The sequence below is a fragment of the Eulemur rufifrons genome, chromosome 2, assembly GCF_041146395.1.
Source record: "Eulemur rufifrons isolate Redbay chromosome 2, OSU_ERuf_1, whole genome shotgun sequence".
In the NCBI taxonomy this organism is placed as follows: Eukaryota; Metazoa; Chordata; class Mammalia; order Primates; family Lemuridae; genus Eulemur; species Eulemur rufifrons.
In genome coordinates, this window is record NC_090984.1 from 17,071,292 (window position 1) to 17,087,468 (window position 16,177).

Here is a 16,177-nt window from a genome sequence, read left to right on the forward strand (position 1 = left end):
ATAATTACCTCAAAACAATTATGCAATCCTCCTCATTTTTCCTTTAAAAACCTTTGTTCTCCTTTACCTCCCTGAATATGCACATAATTTACCAAGGCAGGCCTGGCCCCAGCTCCATGCCCTATTCCCGAACAAATATCATTTTCTTTTTCAGAGAGTTTCTCCCTGTTTGTTATTTATGTCAACACTTAATTTCTTTTCTTTCTTTTTTTTTTTTTTGAGACAGAGACTTGCTCTGTCACCCAGGCTGGAGGGCAGCAACGTCATCACAGCTCACTGCAGCCTCCAACTCCTGGGCTCAAGTGATCCTCCTGCCTCAGTCTCCCGGGTAGCTGGGACTATAGGCATGCGCCATCTCGCCCCACTAATTTTTCTATTTTTTGTAGATACAAGGTCTGATTGTTGCTCAGGCTGGTCTTGAACTCCTGACCTCAAGCGATCCTCCCGCCTCGGCCTCCCAGAATGCTGCGATTATAGGCCTGAGCCACTGTGCCCGGCCAACACTTAATTTCATTTCTGAGCCCTGTAGTGGGGTAGAATTGTGCCCCCTCAAAAAGATATGCTGAAGTCATAATGGCCCCTCCGTCCAAGTACCTGGGAATGTGACCTTCTTGGAAATAGTGTCATTGAAGATGTGATTAGCTAAGATGAGGTCACACTGGATCAAGGTGACCACTAGATCCAATGGCTGGTGTCCTTATAAAAAGAGAGAAATCTAGACACAGACACAGAGATGCACGGGGACAAAGGCCACACAAAGACGGAGGCAGAGATGGGAGTGTGGCCAAGGACTGCTGGGGACACCCAGTGACCACCATGGGCTGGAAGAGGCCAGAAAAGACCTTCCGTCCTGGGAACCTTCAGAGGGAGCCCAGCCCTGCTCACACCTGCACTCTGCCCTCTGGAACTGCGTGGAAGATACATTTCTGTTGTCTTAAGCCACCCGGGTTGTGGTCATTGGTTGCAACAGTCACAGAAAACAAACGCCAGCTTCTTTCTACCAGGTGGCAGAAAGCAAAGCTGAGTGGACCCCAGGGAACTGGAGAAGTTCATTCTTCCTGTGCCAGGGGTTCTTGCGGATCTGACAGTGGGGACAGCTGGTGGCAGCTGGCCTTTGAGTGAACCCCAGACCAGCCAGCAGCTTCAGAGGGTCGCCGTCCTGCCTGCTTCTTGGTTATTCAGTCACCAAGGCCCTCCTGCCCACAGCTTGGCCCTCTGGAGGTGGGAAGTCGGTGGGGGGAGTTGGAAACTGTTACCACCTCCCTGCTGTTCCAAGAGCCCAAAGGAGTCACTTACTCCACGGCCGTCCTGTACCCTGGGCTCTCGCCAGAGTCCTCTGCCTGGCCCACGAGGAACACAGGGAACCCTCAGCCTCGGGGTGGGGGCTGAGAACCTTTTCCTATCTTCTCCTTGGGTTTTTTGATGTTTTCTTTTTTAAACAAAAATTCCAAGGCTGGCCTGGTGGCTCAGGCCTGTAATCCCAGCACTTTGGGAGGCTGAGGCAGGAGGATCGCTGGAGGCCAGGAGTTCTAGACCAGCCTGGGCAACACAGCTAGACCCCATCTCTACAAAAAATAAATTTAAATAATTAGCTGGGTGTGGTGGTGGCGCCTGTAATCCCAGCACTTTGGGAGGCTGAGGCGGGAGGATCGCTGGAGGCCAGGAGTTCTAGACCAGCCTGGGCAACACAGCTAGACCCCATCTCTACAAAAAATAAATTTAAATAATTAGCCGGGTGTGGTGGTGGCACCTGTAGTCCCAGCTACTTGGGAGACTGAGGCAGGAGGATTGCTTGAGCCCAGGAGTTGGAGGCTGCAGTGAGCTATGATAGTGCCACTGCACTCCTGTCTGGGCAATAGACTAAGACCCTGACTCTAAAAAAATTTTTTTTTTAAATAAAGAAAAATTCTGAAGCTTTTGGAATGCAAAAGCCTCTTCTCTCAAACCTTCCTCCAGCCCTTGAGTTTCCAAGTAAACTGTAGCCACTCAAAAGCCAAGAACAGGAAGGAGCTCTTGGCCTCCCCTCCTGTCTGCTGTGTCATCCGTCTCCCCCGCAGGCTCGAGGGAGGTGGCTTCTCTGCCCGCCAGGCTGGAGGAGCCAGGCACAGCCAGTAGAGGAACCGAGGGTGACAACCTACCAATGAAAGCACCAAATGTCACCCCGACCCCACCTGCAGCGGGGCCTTTAACAAGTAGAAATGCAACGACCGCCCACAACGCTTCCGACTTCCACGTGAAGTCAGAATTTCTCTTTTCTAAGAACCTCAGATCAGCACCGTCCACAGGGACGTTCCGTGATGACGGAACATTCTAGATCTTCGCTGTCCAGGCCGATGACCACCCCCCAGACACCTGTAAGGACTGAGCACTTGACATGCGGCCAGTGCACCTAAAGGATGGAATTTTAAGTTTTATTTCATTGTAATTAATGTTCATTTAAATAGCCACATGTGCCTGGTGGGCACTCTGGGACAACACAGCCTTGGATAGACCGATGTCCGTCCACGGCCAGGGACAGGGGAGGAGCAAAGTCCACAGTGGCCACAGTGGAAGGCAGTTAGCAGGCCAGACCATAAATAAAAATACACTTCAATTAAGGGCAGGAGAGGGGGGGAGGATGAAAAGTGAAAACCCCCGCAGACCGGCTGAAACCCACGTTGAAATGTGTTTACATTATCGCCTCCTCGGGCTACTCATCCCAACATTTAAACCCGCCAGTTCCCACCAGTAACAAAGCGTGGAACAGGGAAACTGAGGAAGAGTTCTCAGGCCGGGTTGGGATCCCAAGTCATGAGACCTATCCGGGTGCCCGTGTCACACTGCAAGGTCACAGGACGGAGCCGATGCTTCTCTGTAGGAGACTCCTGACAGCATCCTATGAATTTTGAACGCAGCAGGGTTTAGAGCCATCGTGGGAGGCTCCCGCCACAGGAGCCACGGAGATTACAAAATGAGCTCCAATCCAAACCACATTGGGAGGGGAAAAAAAAAAATAATAAGAAGGGGAGATACAGGGAAGGGAGCCCTGGGAGGCCTTGCTGAGTGGAGAGTGCTGAGCAGAGAGCTCAGAGTGAAGGAGCCACCCAGTGGCTGCCCAAGAGAGACTGTCCCAGGCCGAGGGGACAGCCAGTGCAAAGGTCCTGGGGCAGGCACTCAACCTCTCACTCCAGAAGTCTGGACTGACCCCTTCATATTTCAAGTAGAAATTTTGAACCAGCCAAAACAAAACTCTTTTTTGTTTTGTTTTGTTTTCTGTTTTAGAGACAGGGTCTGCCCCTGTTCCCCAGGCTGGAGTGCAGTGTCGTCATCATAGCTCACTGCAGCCTCCAACTCCTGGGCTCAAGTGATCCTCCTGCCTCAGCCTCCTAAGAGCTGGGTCTACAGGCATGCGCCACCATGCCTGGCTAATTTTTTCTATTTTTGTAGAGACAGGGTCTTGCTATGTTGCCCTGCTGGTCTCAAACTCCTGGCCTCAGGCAATCCTCCTGCCTCCACCTCCCAAAGTGCTGGGATTACAGGCATGAGCCACTGCACCTGGCCAAAATCAGAACTGAATCTCCACCACCCACAGCCCCAAGACCTCATCCACCAGCCCACACACAAGAGGCTTCCCTCCCTCAGTAAAGACCCCTGCACCGTCTGTCCCAGGTGTCTCTCTGGCATCACCCCAGGCTGTGCTCTTCTGACCAGCCCAGCTCTGCCCTCCCTCAGAATCATTGCTCTCTCCGACCCTGGCCTTGAACCTAGCGATGCTGTGACTTCGCTGTCTCTGTGATGGCTCTCAGATCCCTTGTCACAGGGCTGGGAGGAGAGTAGGAAAAATTCACTGATGAATTAAATGCATAGCCCCAGCTGGGCTCCCAGGAAGCGCTGGATCCCGGGGAGCTGGTAAGTTCTCTCCAGAAAGGGGCCTGAAGCTCCCTTTGCATTGCGCCTTATTCAGTAGGGAGGAAAAACGTCATTCGCCCATCTCCAAGAATTGGGGTGAGAGTGCCAAACACCCCCAAAATGATCAGACTCCATAAACAAGGTAATACTCGCCGCCTATCCCTCCCCCAGTCCCACCCTCTGGCCTCCCAAGGCCCACGCCCTCCCACATTTCCCCGCCCCAGCTGGGACACCCCCCCCCCGCCCCCTGCCAAATTGCCTTTGGCTCTCTCTGAGCCCCGCCCTTCCCAGCAGCCGGGCGGCAAGGGTTAAGCGGCGGCTCCAGGGCTCGCTGAGTGACAGCTCGGCCGGCGGCCTGGGCGAGCCGACCAATCAGCGATGGCGGGGCGGGGCCCACGTGGGCAAGCAGCCTCGCGATTGGTCAGCACCGCCCGCCGCCGCCCGCGGAGCCCGAGCCCACGTGCAGCTGCAGCGCGTTCATTGAGCGGCTTCGCCTTGCAGGTGGCGGCTGGGCGGGGCCCGACGGGTCAAATGGCCCCCGGTGGGGGAGGCGGATGAGGAAGCTTTTCCTCCTGGCCTCAACTTGGCTGACCTGTCTGCAGTTTCCTCCTCCATCCTGGGGGACGTGAGTTGTCCCCTTCCCTAGAGGGGACTCCAGGGTTCCCAGCCCCCAGAGGGGGCTGGAGGGGCGTCGGGGGCAGAACTGAATTCAGGCAGCAGCTTGGTGCTGCAGCAGTGGTGGGGGTGGAGGGAGGTCTCTCCTCCTGTCTCATAAATGACCCCCTAGTCCCCTGGCTAACTCTTACTCATCCCTCAAAACCCCTTTCTAATGACCCAATTCACAGGGTGAGGTCTGGGGGGAGCGGTTCAGGCCCTCTGGGTCCCCACCATTAATCAGGGCAGGTAGAGGTGTCGAAGGAGGAATCTAGAACATAGGGTGGGTAGAGTTGGCTCTGTCCCTGGCACTGCTGTGTCCTCAAGACCTGCCATCTCCTTGTTATTTTTTTAGGGTCTCTGGCTAAAGTCCTGGGGGCTGCTGCCTGAAGATGACCTCTATGGACCAGACCAGCCCGACTACCCTTAAAGGAACTTCGGTTAGGAGGGCGTCGGGTGGCACTGCCCTGGGGAGAGCCCAAGCTCCAATCCACTTCTGTTCCCTTCTGATCTTGTACACCTGTGACCTGGGCGCATGCCGGCCAGGCCTTGCAGCTGGACGCAGTAGCCCATCACGGTCCCCCTTAAGCACAGGTGCCAAATCGTAGCTCACTGCAGCCTCCAACTCCTGGGCTCAAGTGATTCTCCTGCTTCAGCCTCCCGAGTAGCTGGGACTACAGGCACGTGCCACTGTGCCCGGCTAATTTTTCATTTTTTTTAAGAGAAAAATTTATTATTTTTTGTAAAGGGGCCACATGGTGAATATTTTAGACTTCAGCCCAACATATAAAATAAAAGATACTTCTTAGGTACCTCACTAACAAGAGAGAAAGCAAATTCCGATTTTAGGAGGTTCCATTTTACCTCCTACAAGGTTTGTCACCTCCCTTCCGGCCGTGCCAGAACCCTGGCTGAGATGGAGACCCGGGGCTTGGATGTTTGGGGGGCCTGTAGGTTTTATTAATCTCTTCTTTGACCCTTGCAGCGTCATCCTGGGATTTCTACCTCCAAGAGCTCCCCGGCCCCGAGTTCCCAGGGCCTCCTAAACCTGATGGAACAGTTCTCCAGGTGAGGGTGATTCCAAGGGCTGGAGTCCCCAGGGGAAGAAGGAATCCCACCTGGTCCCTCTCCTTGGGGCCCTGTGGGTGAGTGGTCTAGAAGCCCCCGGCCCCAGGATCACCATCCATACCGAAGCCAGAACCAAAAGGACAGCCCAGTAATACCGATCCTGGCTTGGATTCAAAATTTCAGTTTTCTTGTTCAGCATACATTTGTTTACATTCAATTTTATCGTTGAAAATACTGCATTAAAATCTTACTGAACTTTCTTTTGGATGCTACCACTTTAACACATTGATGGCCACGCTAGAAAAAAAATTTTTCCCCCTCTGGGGCCACGGTGTTCTATTAGGAAAATAGAATAAACACTTGGAAAACAAAACGATCCTTTCTAATTTAATGAAAAATTTGTTACTGTTTGTTGTTTTCTGTGCATAAGTTATATGCACCTTGAAAAATAGTTCAAGTGGCTCCCAAGGTGAAGAGATGTGTGTCACATATGCTTTGCCAGGCCCCGGGCTCAAAACTAGCGTGAGTTAGATACAACTCACGTGGCAGTCGTTAAATTCGGCTCCTAAAGCAAGTCCTCATCCAAGTTGGGTCTTGAGGCCACAGGTCGTCCAGCTCCTCTCTCTGCCCCTTCAGGTGTCCCCCACATTTGGCTGCAAAGTTGGAGAGCATTTGTTACTCGGTAAGCCAGACCCAGCCAGCCCCTACCCAGGGAGGGACAAGCTGGGGACACCCCCTCCTCTAGTTCTGTTTGTTTACTCTGAGCAAGTGATCTAACATGTTGGGCCAAGCTGCTTAACTAGTACTACCCTGGCCTCAAAAACTAGAAATGCCACATAAAGTGGGTGTTCATTTGGGCCGTAGTTCAGGGATACAGCAGAGGGTGAAGTCCCTGCCCACTCCAGTTTTTTTTTTTTTTTTTTTTTTTTTTTTTTTTGAGATTCGGGGTCTTGCTCTGTCGCCCAGGCTGGAGTGCAGTGATACAATCACAGCTCACTGCAGCCTCCAACTCCTGGGCTCAAGCAATCCTCCTGCCTCAGCCTCCTGAGTAGCTGGTACTGTACTTGGCTGTATTTTCTATTTTTTGTATAGATGAGGTCTCACTGTTGCCCAGGCTGGTCTTAAACTCCTCGTTGGCCTCCAGTGATCCTCCTGCCTCAGCCTCCCAAAGTGTAGGGATTACAGGCATGAGCCACTGTGCCCAACACTCTGGCCCAGCCCGACTTCTGGGGAGGGCACAGAGAGAGTACAGGAGATGGCTCTGCCCCACGCCCACAAGTTGTGTCTAGAGTGTCTAATGTGGCACCCACAAGCCACAGGAAACTATTGAGCCCTTGAAGATGCAGCTTGTGTGACTAAGGAACTGAATTTTTTTTTCTTTTTCTTTTCTTTCCTTCTTTTTTTTTTTTTTGACACAGAGTCTCACTCTGTTGCCCGGGCTAGAGTGCCATGGCGTCAGCCTAGCTCATAGCAACCTCAAACTCCTGGGCTCAAGCGATCCTCCTGCCTCAGCCTCCTGAGTAGTTAAAACTACAGGCATGCGCCACCATGCCCGGCTAATTTTTTTTTTTATATACATATTTTTTTAGTTATTCAGCTAATTTTTTTCTATTTTTTAGTAGAGACGGGGGTCTCGCTCTTGCTCAGGCTGGTCTTGAACTCCTGAGCTTAAAGGATCCACCTGCCTCAGCCTCTCAGAGGATTACAGGTGTGAGCCGCCAGGCCAGGCCAGGCCAGGCACTGAATTTTTGAGTTAATTTAAATAGCCACACCTGGCTCCTGCCTGCCTCCCTGAGGGCAGTTGTAAGGGGAGGAGAGAGACAGGTAAATAGGGAAACAAGATTCACAAAAACCGTGGAGGGAAGTACAAAATGATGGGAAAGAAAATATGGAAAAGGACTTTTTGGAGGCAGGGCAGCCAGGGAGGTCTTAGCAGCAGAGGTGATGTTCAGGGGTGGTGAAGGGCACAGCCCATGCAAAGGCCCTGGGGCACCGCTCCTGGCTCCTCAGAGGCACAGCAAGGAGGCCAGTGTGGCGGGAGGAGGGGAGGACAGGGAGCGGATGGGGCAGGTCAAGTGCAGGGCCTGGTGGGCCGCAGGGAGGATTTGACCTTCACCTTATGTCAGGAATGGAATCTAAAGAGCTCCCAAATTAGCTCCTCTTGTGAGCTTGGTAAGTGCTGTGCTATGTAAGAGCGGAGACCAGAGAGGTGCAGAGACTGGGCCAGGGTCACACAGCATTCAAATCCTGACTCCCGCCTGCACCGGGGACCGCCTCCCAGCGTGATGGGGATTATCCCTTTGCAGCTGCAGAGGGTGCAGGAGGATCTTGAAGGCCACCACAAGCAGGTAAGCACCTGGGCTCGGAACGGCTGCTCCTGGCAGGGATGAGAGAGGGAAGAAGGTATGGGCAAGTCACACAGGGCCTGGTGGGCCTCGGAGGAGGACTTAGGCTTTGACCCTGAGGGCGGTGGGAGCCATGGAGGGCTGTGGGCAGAGAGGGGATGGGCCCTGACTTGGAACTCCCTGTGAGATATTAGTGGACCCCCCCCACATCTCAGGGGCACGGGGCGGGGGCATCTCCTGTCCTCTCTCTGCGCCTCCCCTGGAAGTCGGCTGGGCCAGGCCTGCTCCTTGTCTCTGGGTGACCCTCCGCAGGTCATTGGCTTCAGACCGGGCGGGGCTGCGCTGTGCCAATGTGGCCCTCCCTACGTCCGAGAGTTGTCAAGGACCCAGATCACGAGGGAGCGGGGCCGGGCGCAGGGCAGGCTCCCACCTGCCAGCCCAGGGCGCCCAGCCCAGGTTGAAGTACGTCTTCCACCCCTGCCTGTCCTCCTGCCACCTGGCCCTTTCTCCCGGGTGCTGGCAGGACTTTCTGCCTGTGCCAGATGTAACTGGCAGGGGCCCAGGGCCGTGTCTGCAACTTAGCAGGGTAGGGGGGCCAGGAAGCAGCCCGAACATGGTTATTCATTCAGCAGATACTTAATCCTCGCCTGCTTGCCAGATACTGCTGTGGAGGCCAGGGAAACAGCAGAGGGGAACACAGGCAGGGCTCGCTGTCCTGGGGGTGAGCGAGCCTGGTAAACAGAGAGTGAGGTGGTGAGGAGCAGGCTGGGGAGGGGGTGGAAGAGACTGGCCCCATGGGGATTGTGGGGGGGAGGGGGACAGGGGCTGCAGTTCCGGGTGGGCGGGGGAAGGCTCCCTGAGAAGGTGACATCTGAGCGATCGATTGAAGGAAATTGGAGAGAGGAAGTGTGGCTGTTGGGCTGGGACAGGGGAGGTTATTTCAGGCAGAGGGCACAGCCTGTGCAAAGGCCCTGGGGCAGGTTCATGTCTGGCCTGATGGAGGCACAGCGAGGAGGCCCATGTGGCTGGAGCAGAGTGAGGAGGGGAGAGAGGGGGTAGGGGCAGTAGAGAAGGGGACAGAGCAGATTGTGCAGGGTCTGGTGGCGGCGAGGAGGACTTGGGCTTTGACCCCGAGGGAGGTGGGAGCCATGGAGGGCTGTGGGCAGAGGAGGGCCAGGCCCTGACTCGGGTGCTCACAGGCGCCCCCTGACTGCTGCAGGGAGGGCCGACAGACGGGGCGGCGGGTGAGGGCAGAAGCCAGGGACCCTGCAGGTGTGGGATGCTGGTGGCTTCGTGGTGAAAGGAATTGAATTGTGGACCTGAGGACCAGCCGGTGGGGGTGAGAAGCCCACGCTGAGCCCCTCTGTTGCTGCCCCCACGCAGGAGGGGCCCCACCCAGCGGGCCCCAGGCTCTGCCAGGGCCTTCACAGAGTCTAGGCCAGACCACTTCCCCCTCCCCACCCCTCGGCTTCCAGCTCCTGGTTTTCGCAGCCTCCTCCCTGCTGTTAAAATCCTCATCCCAGCAGCCGCCTGCACGCCAGGCCCGCTCCCCAGGGAGGGCGGCTAGCAGGCAGGGGGGAGCGGCGCTTCTCCTGCTGAGCGCATTAAAGTGCCGGTAAATTGCGCATTAACGAGCCGGGGTGAATTGGAGAGGGCTCCCCCGGGCTCTGTGCTCGGGCAGGCGGCGGGGCTGGGAATCCATCACCCGCCGGCCTGGGAGGCAGCAGCCGGGGCTCCCGGGGAGGGTCCCGCCTCCCAGCCCCTCTCCCCTCCCCCTGCGCAGGGGAGGGACAGGTAGCCCGTGTGTGCGGACACACACAACTCAGATCCGAACACTCAGCTTCTCTAGTGGTGGCCCTGATGTCCAACCCCATGGCCACTGGGCACTCGAGCCAGACCTGACCCAAGCTCACACGTGCTGGGACGTGATTCACACGCCCCTACTCTCAAGGCAAAAAAGAATGCAAAATAAACCCAATACTCTTTTTATATGAGTTACACACTGGAATGGAGGTTTAGACCTATTGGATTAAATGAAATACGTCTAGAGTTTGTGTCACCAAGTTCCTTACGCCTTGAACGTGGCTGTTCCGACATTCTCCGTGCATGACTCAATTCTGTGCGTGACTCCAGTTATACTTGTATTGGATACTACGGGTCTAGATTTTATTCGGTTTGGGAAACTTTAAGTTTGGAATCGGTAGTGGTCATGTGGCTTTTTAAAAAAAATAAAACACCGTAAAGTGACTCTTTTCCAGGGTTTCCCCCAGTGTCGCGATTTCTTTTTGCTAGGAGGTGACTCTCCGGTTTTTTTATCCAAGGTTTGTTTAAGCAAGTTGAGATACCTTCCTTGCCCAGGGAGGCTCATGTCTACGCTGTTTTGCTTCTCAAAGCCATTTTAGGCAGAGGGTGGTGGTGGTGAGGTTTTTCACTTTGAAACATCCCCACGAGAACAGCAGGGATTTGAACCTTGCTGTGTCTTGATGGTGACCAGCCATCAGGGTCAGATTTGTGTCACCAGCTCCCGAGGCTGGCTTCCGGGTGTATTGAGAACTTGCTTTACAAAGCGGGGCGTTTAATCTGGCCCCAAACCTCCGTTCAAGGCAGGCGGTATGTCCCCATTTCGCAGACGGGGAAAGTGGCGCGCTGTCGCGTTAGGGAACCCTCCCCGCACTAACGTTGAACTGTTCTACCTGCCCCCAAGATAGGCAACATCTTACAGATGGTGGAGAGCTGTGGCGAGCACCAGGAGTCCCCGTCCACGGGGGTAGGTTTCTGGGTCCTCGAGGAGTGGAGGTGCCCCTGTCCGGGCTTGGGTGAAGGGGCGTCCCTGCATGTGTCACTGCCCCTGTGCCTGCCGTCGTACCAGGTGGCCCAGATCCCACCTGCTGAGCCCACCCCGCCTGACACTGCCCCGCACCTGGAGGCCAAGACCCCGCAGGAGTGGAACTTCAGAGAGGTCCTGGCCACGAGGTCATCCGACTGGCTCTGGTGGCCCTTCGGAGCAGGAGCCGAGCAGGAGACTCGGCTGTCCTGGGACCGTCAACCCCGGTTTTGGCAAGATATTCTGACCGAGCGACTCTGGCAGATTTTTGCTGGTGTCCACAATGAGACCAAAGACCTGGCCCGTGACAGTGAGTCTCCCTTGGGGCGGGGGGCAAGGGGCTGGTCTCGGGCTGGGTCCCAGGGGCTGTGCAGTGAACCCGACTGTGCTGTCTCCCCATCCCCCTCCACCTCTCCCGTTGCCATAGTGACAGAGCAGGCGCCAGGGCTGGTGAGTAGATACATGTGGCTGTACCCAGGGTTGGGGGTGTGGCATCTGGGCTGGGTGGCTGTCCTGGTTGGGCTCCTCGGTGTCAGGGCATGGGGGTTCCTGTGGGATCTGTCCACCTCCTCCACCCTGATCCTGCTTCCTACCTTGTCCTTTGGGTCCCCGAGGAGGACCTGGGTGAGACAGGCTGTGTTAGAACAGCCCAGAGTCTGTAGTCTGGGGCTGCTGGGACCCTGTGCTGAGACTTTCCATAGCCCTGCCTGGACAAGGAGGAGACAGGGACCCCAGGCAGTGGACAAGCCCCACCTGCCCCAGGGCACCTGGCCCGGGCACCCCTGAGGTTTTCTGGTTTTAACACCCCAGGCAGCTCAGCTGGTCTGACCAGAATCTCCCCTTCCCCATGGGCAGGAAAGCGAGGGCCCGGGTTCATGTGAGTCGGAAGCAGAGCCGGGTACAGAAGAGGCCTCGAGTCACCACGGTAGGAAGGGGCTGGCTCCAGCCTGGGGCGGAGGGTGCAGCCTGCCCTGGGGGGCCAGCGCCAGCCACTTCGGTCCCCTTGTTTCTGCCTAGCTCCTGGCCTGCCCAAGACCGCCGCTAGGCCCCCTGAGGGCTCCCCAGAGGAGAGCAGCAGCTGGGGTGTGGCCCAGGTGAGACGCAGGCCTGAGCTGGCACGTGTCCCCATCGGGCTGGCAGGGCAGAGCTGGTGGGCACCGGTGGGCAGGGAGGATGGGGCAGCTGAGATCTCGCCCCCCCCCCCCCCGCAGGAGCCTGCTGGGAGACCCTGTTCCCTTCTGAAGCCCATGTAAGTATCCGCAGGGTTTGCTTGGGGACAGGAGGTGGCAGTGACGCCCGAGTTCCCTGTACCTCTGTCCCGGGCAAGGAAAGGGGGCCAGAGGTGTAGGTTTGTCTCACCCCTCTCCCATCACCGCCTCACTGTTCTCTTCAACCAGGCCTGTGGAGTCCAGCACTGCCCCTCCCCTGCGTAACCACCCTGGATTGAGGGATTCGGGGAAGCGGGGCAGGGCTGTGTTTGCAGATGGTCCCAACCTTGTAGTTTGAGGCTGAGAAAGCCCAGATATGGGGGAAGAGAGGGCTTCCTGGAGGAAGGGGGCTTAATGGTCAGGACCCTAAAGGATGAATAGGAGTTTGCCCGCATGGGGCAAAGCATTCCGGGCAGAAGGAAGAAACGTGTGTGTGGCAGAGGGGGACTCTTTGGAGGAGTGGGGGTAAGATGTTGGATGTTGGGGCAAATGTAGGGGAAACAAGACCTAAGAAGAAAATTCCAGTATCTGGTCAAGAATGAAGCCTCTCTGGGGCTGGATTTGTGGCCCCCACCGGGCCGAGGGGCTCACAGGCAGGCCAGTTACCCCAAGGCCTCCCTCCCTCCCTCCCTCCCCGAGATCCTGGGATCCAGAGGACTTCGAGGACACATGGAAGAGGCCAGACACCTTGCCCGGGCAATCCAGGCGGCTGGCTGTGCCGTACAAGCTGGAGATGATGCGGACGCTGGAACACGGGGAGTCCGTGCTCGCTGTGGCCGTCAGCAGCTTCACGCGGCACGTGTTTACCTGCAGCAGGGGCGGCGTCAAGGTGTGGAGCCTGACTGGCCAGGTGGCCAAGGACAGGTTCCCCGAGACCCACCTGCCTGTACAGGTGAGAGGCAGCAGCGTGGGCTTCAGGGAGGCCAGGCTGGGCTTCCAGAGAGCCGCCTGCTCACGGTGACTCTGCCCCTCGCAGACCCCAGGGGCCTACCTGCGCGCCTGCCTGCTCTCGTCCAACAGCAGGACGCTGCTCACGGGCGGCTGCAACCTGGCCGGCGTGAGCGTGTGGGACCTGGCGGCGCCCTCCCTGCACGTGAAGGACGAGCTGCCCTGTGGGGGTCTCACCTGCCAGGCCCTGGCTGCCAACCCCGATGACAACCTGGCCTTCAGCGGCTTCAGCAGTGGCACAGTCAGGATCTGGGACCTGCGGGATCACAGCGTGGTCAGGTGTGGCCCGGTGCGGCGGCGCAGGAGGGTGGGCAGGGGCCAGGGTCGTCTCCAGCGTCCTGCGACCGCTCTCAAAGCCGAAATCCCTTTCCACCTTGAACTCGCGTTTGAGAAAGTGAGAGACACAGAGTCGGATCTTAGCTGGGCTGTTCCCTTGCGGCGAAGCCATCCTACTTCGTGTCTGCCTCAGTTTCCCCCCACCTGGACAGAGCATGACAACCCCAAACTCCAAGGATTCTTAGGAGGGCAAATTTGTTGTAAAAACGTAAAACGATACGTAAATGTTTCCGGGAGTCGATGGCTGACAAAATGCGGCATCCCACCCACCAGCCCCGTTGCCTTGCCCTGTTTGACTGGATTCCCCTAGACCCACTTCAGCGCTAGTGTAGACTGAGGGCGGCCCTGTCCCTTCGGCGCCCAGACGTAGTGGTGGTGTTTCCTGGGGCCCAAACCTCAGAGTCTTGGCCTGACCCCCTCCTGTTGTCCCTCTGGCCAGGGACTTGACGGGCTACCCGAACGGTGCCAAGAGCATCGTGGTCAAAGACCACAACATCTGGACGGGGGGGCTGGACGGCTTTCTGCGGTGCTGGGACCAGCGGATGGTGAAGAAGCCCCTGGAGTACAGATTCGAGTCTCAGGTGCGCAGGCGGGGGTGGGGCCTGCCCGGCCAGGCAGCTGCGAACAAGGTTAGAGAACGAGGTCGGTGCGGGGACTTTTCCTGAGTCTCGGTGACACTGCAGGAATAGGGGTCATTAGGAATATTCTCTGCTGTTACCCAAATATCGAACACTGTTATTTCTGTGTCAGGTGCAAAGTGTAGGGAGACTTGTGCCCATTTCACAGACCAACACACTGAGGCAGAGGGAGGAAGTTGTTTGGCCTGGGGCTGCGAAGCTACAAAGCGGCCTCCAGGGTGGGTCCCCTGGGCTCTTGCCTGCCTCCTGGGCCAGGCTGGGACCTGACCAGGTTCCTCCCTGCCACCTGCCCCTGTCCCCCAGATAATGAGCCTGTCTCACAGCCCCCAGGAAGACTGGGTGCTACTGGGCATGGCCAACGGGCAGCAGTGGCTTCAGGACACCCACGGGGGCCAGACACACATGGTGGGGTCCAGTGGTGGCACCATCTTGGGTCTCAAGTTTTCCCCTTTTGGTAAGTGGCCGGTGGGGCGAGAAGTCCCCTGTGTCCCCCACCCCAGAGCCCCTCGTTAGCAGAAACCACTCTCAGGCATGCCGTTGTGGGGGGACGCAGGGAGGGAGGGTGGGGTCTGACCCTTGGCAGCTGGCGTCCCCGTGCCCGAGCGCCCCGTGTCCTCCCAGGCCAATGGTGGGTGAGTGTCGGCATGGACGACGTCAGCATCCACAGCATGCCCGTGGGCACGATGGTGTTCCAGGTACCACGGCAGGCTGGGGGCGGGACCCCTGGTGGCCCTGCGGGGACCATGTTGAGCTCACTGGTGGAGGTCAGGGCTCACTTTGCCCCCCCACCCTCCCAGGTACCCGAGACCTCCTCCGTGATGTGTTGCGACGTGTCTTCCAACAACCGCCTGGTCGTCACGGGCTCCGGGGACCATGCCTCAGTGTACCAGGTCACCTACTGAGGGGCCTCCCGCTGCCGTCCGGCCCCGGCTCCTGTCTGTCTGTCTTGTGTTTTCCCCCCGATGGAGGGTAGCGGTGGAGGGGGACGGGAGGGGGCTTCCACGGCCCTGTGAGATTGAATCTGTGGTTTGTGGACTCTGGTCTTTGTCACGGGTAATAAAGCAACGAGGAAAGGCAGTGGAGGTGTGTCCTGTCCTCTGAAGAGGGGGGAGCATTCCGGTCCTGGCCCTCCCCGTCTTACTAAAATTTGGAAGGACTTTGTCCAGCTGGGTGGCCCTGGGCCCTTGAGGCCCCGTTCTCAGAGAACCCCCTCAAAGCCACGGACCGCGGCTGTCCCGAGTGGGTCTGCAGGATTCCCAAGACTTGTCCCATTAGACCGACGGGTCTGAACCAGGAGTGATTGTGTCCCCCATGGGACACTGGGTGATGTCTGGGGACATCTGTGGTTGTCGTGACTGGGTTGCAGAGGAGCTCCTGGCATGGAGTGGGTGGAGGCAGGGACGCTGCTCAGCACCTGCAGCGCCCAGGACGCCCCCCACAGACAACCCCCGGCCCCGGGTCCTGAGTGGACACTGGTTGACGACAGCTTCGCCGGTTGGCCTCCCACGCTAAACGGGGCTCAGAAAACAGCCCTCCCCTTTGCAGACTGGGAAGGCGCCCAGACGGCTTCCGCGGGTCTGGCTTCCTCAACCCGGAGAATCGCCCCAGCTCCGTGCAGCGTCTTCAAAGACACCCACCTGGGTCTTTTCAGCAGGAACCTGCCATTTCCCTCTAGCGTATGCCAGCAACATCCTTACTGTCCCCCATGCACGTGGCACCACCTTGTCCCCGGGATTCCAGAGCCGATTGCCACTGCCCTCCCCGCTCAGGGCTTAACCCTCAGCTGGAGACCTCACCCTGCAGAACCCGCTGTCCTGCTGTCCGCTGGGCCAGGCTCCTCTCCTCTGAGCCTCCGCACATGCTGTTCCACGCTCTCCAGCACAGTCTCGTCTCGGCCCTCAGGTGGCCGTTTCTCACCTGCTCGTGCTCCGTAGCCACCACCTCTGCTGGGCATGACGTTTGCTGAGCGCCTTACTGTGGGCCGGGCTCTTAAGCATGGTCTCTGGGTCTCGCAGGCGGTGCAACTGGACCCTGAATAACTGCGTCTCCCTTATCTCCTCCCCTGTGAATTTATGCTGAGTTTTGGGATGATTCTATCCCAGGGCTGGCAGTGAAAGAGATACAGGAAATTTGGGGCCTGGAGTATTTTTGAGAGGACAGGGTCTCACTCTGTCACCCAGGCTGTAGTGCAGCGGCACAATCATAGCTCACTGCAGCCTCCAACTCCTGGGCTCAAGGGATCCTCCTGCCTCAGCCTCCCAAGTAGCT

General features: G+C 57.3%; 1 protein-coding gene across 3 annotated transcripts; it reads left to right on the forward strand.

Annotated features, from left to right (window-relative positions):
* The first annotated feature begins 4,454 nt into the window (after positions 1-4,454).
* TLE6 (TLE family member 6, subcortical maternal complex member) lies at positions 4,455-14,980 on the forward strand. Of its 3 annotated transcripts, XM_069480582.1 has the most exons (17): positions 4,455-4,513; positions 4,898-4,982; positions 5,528-5,610; positions 6,247-6,292; positions 7,917-7,958; positions 10,660-10,722; positions 10,825-11,089; positions 11,207-11,229; positions 11,635-11,704; positions 11,797-11,873; positions 11,991-12,028; positions 12,627-12,879; positions 12,964-13,214; positions 13,711-13,852; positions 14,213-14,363; positions 14,531-14,604; positions 14,707-14,980. In XM_069480582.1, the coding sequence occupies exons 2-17, from the start codon at positions 4,935-4,937 to the stop codon at positions 14,809-14,811; spliced, it is 1,731 nt and encodes a 576-aa protein (XP_069336683.1). In that variant the 5' UTR covers positions 4,455-4,513; positions 4,898-4,934; the 3' UTR covers positions 14,812-14,980. The 3 variants fall into 3 exon arrangements, with proteins under 3 accessions (XP_069336683.1, XP_069336674.1, XP_069336664.1); XM_069480573.1 differs by lacking the exons at positions 14,213-14,363; positions 14,707-14,980 and having other exon boundaries at positions 14,531-14,603; XM_069480563.1 differs by lacking the exons at positions 4,455-4,513; positions 4,898-4,982; positions 5,528-5,610; positions 6,247-6,292; positions 7,917-7,958 and adding an exon at positions 8,010-8,417.
* Positions 14,981-16,177: the final 1,197 nt, after the last annotated feature.